General features: G+C 42.7%; 1 protein-coding gene across 6 annotated transcripts in view; it reads right to left on the bottom strand.

The window, feature by feature from the left end:
- MSRA (methionine sulfoxide reductase A) overlaps positions 1-6,139 on the bottom strand; it is a 250,933-nt gene that overhangs the window by 137,126 nt on the left and 107,668 nt on the right. For all 6 annotated transcript variants that reach the window (XM_027904466.1, XM_027904465.1, XM_027904467.1 and 3 more), the window contains one exon: positions 857-976. In XM_027904466.1, coding sequence (XP_027760267.1) covers positions 857-976 — 120 coding nt within the window. The remainder of the gene's footprint in view (positions 1-856; positions 977-6,139) is intronic.

The raw sequence follows: 6,139 nt of genomic DNA, 5'->3' as shown, positions 1-6,139 counted from the left end.
CCTTCCCTTCCCTCTCTTTTCTTTCTATTTCTATTCCATTCCATTCCATTCTACTCTATTCCATTCTACTCTATTCCATTCCATTCCACCTTAAACATCCCTTTTCCCATTTTTCCCTATTTCCACCACATTCCTGCCCTTTTGGCTCCTTGTAGAACATCTGCACCGTTTCTAAAGTGCCCATTATTTGTTTGTCTCTGACCATTTCCCACCCTTTCCACCAAGCCCACGTGACACTTTGTCACTGAGAACAAGCACCAACATCAGCATTTGGCACAAAACTGTTAACAAGAAAATAAACCAAAAGAAAACTTCCAGGCTGTTCCCCACCTGCAAGTCCAGGAAAGCAAGGATTTACTTCCACAGCAACATCAGTTGGCTGCCAGTGGTTCTATGGTTTAGCCCACAGAAAGAAACCATGTTGGGTTATTAGAATGAAAAACAAATGCAAGGGTTTGGCCTGGAAATGACAGGATGTTGTGCATTAAACTGTATGAAAAATTAAAAAATTATTAATAATAACGCAAATGAGAAATTTCTGATTTTTGCTCATACTCAGATACAGACAAAAGTAAAAGCAAAACTCACGTTTTTTTTTCCTAAGGAACACACTTTCATCATTCGAAACAGAATTCCTGAAAAATCTTTTCTTTTGTTCACACCTTAACTCATTAATCATTAGGAAGTAACAATAGGATGGGCAGACACAGATTTTGGGACAGTTTAGGGTGCAAAGCCAACACCAGGGTGGACCAAACACCACATTTTTCTGAGTCACTGCAGCCACTCATTTAACTCTTCATAATCTTTTGGGGATTCCACTCCCAATCCCCAAAAACCAGAGAGGAAGAGTTACCTGAGCAGACCTCCTTGTAGGTGGGGTTTGGGGTGTGACCTCCTGCGTAACCCACTTGAGTGGAGTAAACTCCCTTCTGCCTCCAGAACTTCCTCTCAGCTCCCCAGAAACAGCCCATACCTGCAAAGGGCACAAAACACACATTGTTACATCAAAATCTGCCAATTAATCACTCATTTGCATATTAATTACAGTCCACAGTGGAGGCCACATCTAATGGCAGCACCTGCTGGTCAAGTGTTTTCTGAGATTATTTATAGGGTAACTACATGGAAAAATCCATTCTGCAGCAGAGCATGACACAAATAAAGCTGATTTATGCTTCTGAATATCAACATATTACCAAGGACAAACCTTGCAATGGTTCAAAGGCCCAAACAAGGAGAATTCTCAAGCACACACCAAAAATAAAAGTTATTTAAAAGGTGGTTGTTCTATTTGTGCAGCACCATTTTTGCTTGAGTTGATTAGGAAGCTGTCAAAACACAATAATTTGTATTAATGGCAAACAGTTATTTAATTTTCTGCTTTCAGGCAGAGGTGGCAGCAATAATGGATTATATTATGAGTTATACAAGAGGAAAAATGCTTCAGTTTAGCAATTTATTCACGGAGATACTTGATGTTCACGCAAGATTCCGGTGGTCGTTCGCCCACATGGCCAATTATCAAAGGACATCAAACTGACAAAGGTGTGAATTAGCAAAACTCTGTTGGTTAAAGGAATCTCAAGGAACAAACACAACCAACATTTCCAGTTGTCTGATGACTTAGTTAAATAAATGTTTAAGAGACTAATTATTAGATTATTCATTTAGAGTGTCATGCCCACTCCGGTGCTGTTAAGATGATCCCTGATTGTGTATTTTCTCTGCCTGTTATTATTCCCTTTCCAAAACATTTGAAATAAAAGGCAGTTAAAAATAAGCTAAATATTAAATACACTTAGAAATCAATGATCCATGCTGGGTTTTCTACTGGTAACACTGAAGATTTGACAAGTTAGAAAATTACAGAAACGATCCTTCAAAGTACAACCAGAACCTTTCTCAACCTCGATGGCTCACAAAGGCCTGTTATTCCTTTGAATCTTCAGAGATTAACTTAAATTAAAGTTGTAATGGACCGAAAATTACAGAAGTCACGACTGGGATTTCTCCTAATTCAGGTGTTCAAGCAAACTGCATAAATTAGGAGCTCAACCTGCTCCTGGAGGCCATGGAGAGAGGGAGGAACCTCCTGAGGACAATTCAGCCCACACAAGATATAAATTGATGATCAAATTAGTTATTCTACCCTAATTACAGAGATAACTGGAGCTGTTGGGCTTGGGTTCCTCAGCTCAATCAGGCTGGTGGCAATTTGTAGGACCTCTCTCGAAATTCCCTCCCAGTTTTGCTTCGTTCCCACAGGTTTGATCACTGTTAAAAAAGTCAACAATCTGCATGTCCCTGTTAAAGTGCTGGGAACGAGCGTTCCCCACTGTCAGAGGCTGAAATAGTTAATGGCTTAAACACTGCAAGATCACCAAAAGACTTTTGTCCACTGCAGAAAACTGCAAAGCAGCAGCTCCTCACCCAGCAGGGCCCACCCCCTCCCTGAATATGCCAACCAGAAAAGCACCTCCAGATCAGAAAAGTGGGTGCCACTGTCCAGCCATCCCGGGTGCAGATGCACACCTGAAGCTCCAAACTGCATTTCCAGATAAGGGAAGAGGCCAAGAAAAGGCAAATCCTGCCAGGTGGGATAATCCTTCTTACCATACCAGTGTCCTCCCTTACATGACGGCTCTGCTGTGAAAACCCCTCCTGGGAGCATCGACCGCTTGTGACACGTCCCGTGACATGATCCACGGTGAAACTCCCCACCCAGGGGAGGCACCAGGCGTTCCCACCTGAGCTGGAAGTGTAGAATAACTCAGGAAACCTTTGAGGTTTAGAGAGGGAGGGCTTCCCTCACCCTCAACAGGTGAAGAGCATCACTTCAACCAACAGACATGGAAGCTGCAACTACCAACTTTCACCATTGGATCAAGTGGATAGTGACTATATTTATCAGTCACCTTACATATATATATCCTTATCCTTTCTTTCTCTCCCTTACACATTCTTTTAAGTAGTATTTTTATGCTTTAATAGTGCTATCTTGCCATGTTTTAATATTGTTATATTGCTATAGCTGCTTTAACATTCCTAAAGATTAAAACACCCAAACCAGCAACTTACCTGTTTACCTTTGAAACAAAACTGTTCTAAAATAAACCTTACATCTCTTATGTTTACAAACACTGATTATTCAGTGTTGTTTCACTCTAATCCACCCCAAGGGATTTATTAATAAGAACCTGGGTTACCCTGCCCCTCTGGGGTGGGTCATAACACTCACACATTCCCCAGCACTCACTGTACTGTAGCAGGGATTTTGGCAGGATCCATGGGATATTTTCACAAGGAACTTGTGTTCATGTGTGGTTTTACGTGTAGGTATGAGAAATAGGGATTACAACACGCTTCCAGAGTGGATTTTAGGAGAAAAGTCTTCACCAAAAGGAGTGTCAATCACTGGAAAGCCCTTCCCGGGGCAGTGGTGGAGTCCCAACTCCTGGAGGGATTTAAAAGCCACAAAGTGGATGTGGCGCTTGGGGACATGGAGCGATGGTGGCCTTGGCAGTGCTGGGGGATGGTTGGGCTGGATGATCTCAGAGGGCTTTTCCAACTCTGTGATTCCGTGTTGACTTGACCCAGTGACCTCCAGATCCTCCTCAGAAGTTCTTTCCCTTTCCCCTCTCCCAGTTCATGTCTGAGCTCATCCTGCTGCCCTTCCCCTGAGAGACAGAGACATTTTATTCCCTTGCTGAAGCCTCCTCCTCATTTCTCTGCCACCTCGCAGCAACAATAAATCCTCCCATCCACGGCAACAGATAAAATTGAAATCTCTGTCACAATAAAACAACCTGCTCCTAAAGAGACATAATTTACAACAATACAGCACTAAATTGCTTTTCCACGGGATTAATACAATCAGAGGCCGATGTTTGTTATTCTGCTAAAGTGGTGCCAGAGAAATTGTCATAAGGAGAGAAATATTAACAATAAAAGCCCACATAATATTCCAGAGTTAAGACACGTGAGCTCATGGAGTGCCTGTTTTCCAGAGCACTGCCCGCCTTAAGCCACGGAAAACAGGGACAACAACTGCTAAAACAGGGAAATAATTGCAGTTCAAACTTGTAGAACAAAAAGAAAAGTTGATTTTCCCTAATTATTACTACTCTGGGATGGAAACCAAAGAAATAAATAATTTAACTAATAAATTTAAATAATTAAATAAAACTCAAGAGGGGAGGGATAAAAGGGCAAAAAAAAAAACAGTAGGGAAAGAAACATAAAAAGCCAAATAAGCCACTCCTGTTATAATTTGAAACTGGAAAACATGAATGTGATTTTAAACTATTCATGAAGGAATTTGCATAATCCCCAGTCCTGGTGAAGTGAGTGGAGCTTTGGAGGGGGATAGAGAGCTTCCCGAGGCATTCCTAAGAGAAAAGGAAGAAAGGAAATACTGGGGAACATCCTCATGTTCCCAGAAAAGAAAAAAAAAAAAAGGAAAGTATTATTTGAACATAACGGGAATTGCAGAAGAGTGTCTGAGCATTGAAGATATTTGTCACTTTTTAATTGCTAATTTGCAAAACAAAACCTATTCTTTTAGTGATGGGTTTTGACTGACTCTTAATTGCAATTTCAAAAGGTATTTAAAGATTGCTTTTTTTTTTGCTATTTGAACTTCAAAACCAAGCAGACTCAAACAGGAATCTTTAATGGTTCAGTCATCCCTATAAATAATATTAATCCTAGAATTGGGGGATAAATGATAGTACCCCTTTTCCTTTCTAGAATCCACATCCTTTTCCTCAAACAATTCCCTTTACGGATCCATACACAGATAGATCCTCTAAACATCTCTTTTTGTCAGCCATGTGTCTCCACAGGCAACCCAGAGTATGTTTATATTTCTAAGAAACAGTCACCATAAAATTAAGTATTCTTCTAAAACAATGAAAGCCAAGTGCTACTCTGATAAGACATAAACATCCCATTCTTGGACATAATAAATGGTGAGATATTCAGTGACAAACTGAGCAGAATTGCCCCCCAGGTGATTCCAGAGAGGAACAGCTTTATGGATTGTGTTAAACACATGGACCAGGTCTGCACTGACTGCACAGGGGCTCAGACATTCAGGGATTAATTTATTTGACTAAATGGAGACGTTTGGGGTCATCTGAGATGCCTCAGGACATCCAAGACATCTGAACACCCAAGGCTCACACAGATGACACAGGAATTGGGAGAGACACGAGTCATTCCTGAAAGGCATCCTGAGGGCAGGGAAAATGCTCCTGGACATCAGAAATGTGACTGTGACACGGGGTCACAGAATGGTTTGGGTTGGAAGGCACTTTAGGATCATCTCATTCCAACCCCCTGCCACGGGCAGGAACATCTTCCACTAGCCCAGGTTGATCCAAGCCCTGTCCAACCTGGCCTTGGACACTTCCAGGGATCCAGGGGCAGACACAGCTTCTCTGGGCAACTTGTGCCAGGGCCTCACCACCCTCACAGCCAACAATTCCTTCCCAATCTCCCATCTCTCCCTGCTTTCTGTTAGTGGGAAACCATTCCCCCTTGTTCTGTCCCTCCAGCCCTTGTCCCCAGTCCCTCTCCAGCTCTCCTGGAGCCCCTTGAAGCTCTGGAAGGGGCTCTCAGGTCTCTCTGGATCCTTCTCTTCTCCAGGTGAACCCCCCCAGCTCTCCCAGCCTGGCTCCAGAGCAGAGGGGCTCCAGCTCTGGCAGCATCTCCGTGGCCTCCTCTGGACTCTTTCCAGCAGCTCCACATCCTCCTGCTGTTGGATCCCAGAGCTGCAGGGTCTCACCAGAGCACCCCATTTGCACTTTTTAAGGACAGAGAAACCAGTCCACGCCCCCTCCATGCTGACATTACAAACCCCTGAAAATCTCTGAGTCTGAAGTTGAATCAAATCTCCCAAAATACATCGATCTGTGCCTCAAAGTTGCCCATTTCCCTTCCACACCTTTAAAAGGTGACTAACCTGACTAGCTCTGTAGGACTCTCTGCTGCAGCACAAACTAGATGGATCCCAAGAAAAATTGCTAATTCCAAAGTTATTTATCCTCATAATAATGTTCACGGCTTGTAATATGGTTAGAGGTTTTATTTTGTGTACTGCTCCCATCAGCCATCACACGGGGACAACAAACAG

Source organism: Empidonax traillii, unplaced genomic scaffold (genome assembly GCF_003031625.1).
Source record: "Empidonax traillii isolate 1590-97213 ecotype Southwest subspecies unplaced genomic scaffold, ASM303162v1 scaffold1060:size1239554, whole genome shotgun sequence".
In the NCBI taxonomy this organism is placed as follows: Eukaryota; Metazoa; Chordata; class Aves; order Passeriformes; family Tyrannidae; genus Empidonax; species Empidonax traillii.
This window is presented reverse-complemented; position numbering and strand designations above follow the sequence as displayed.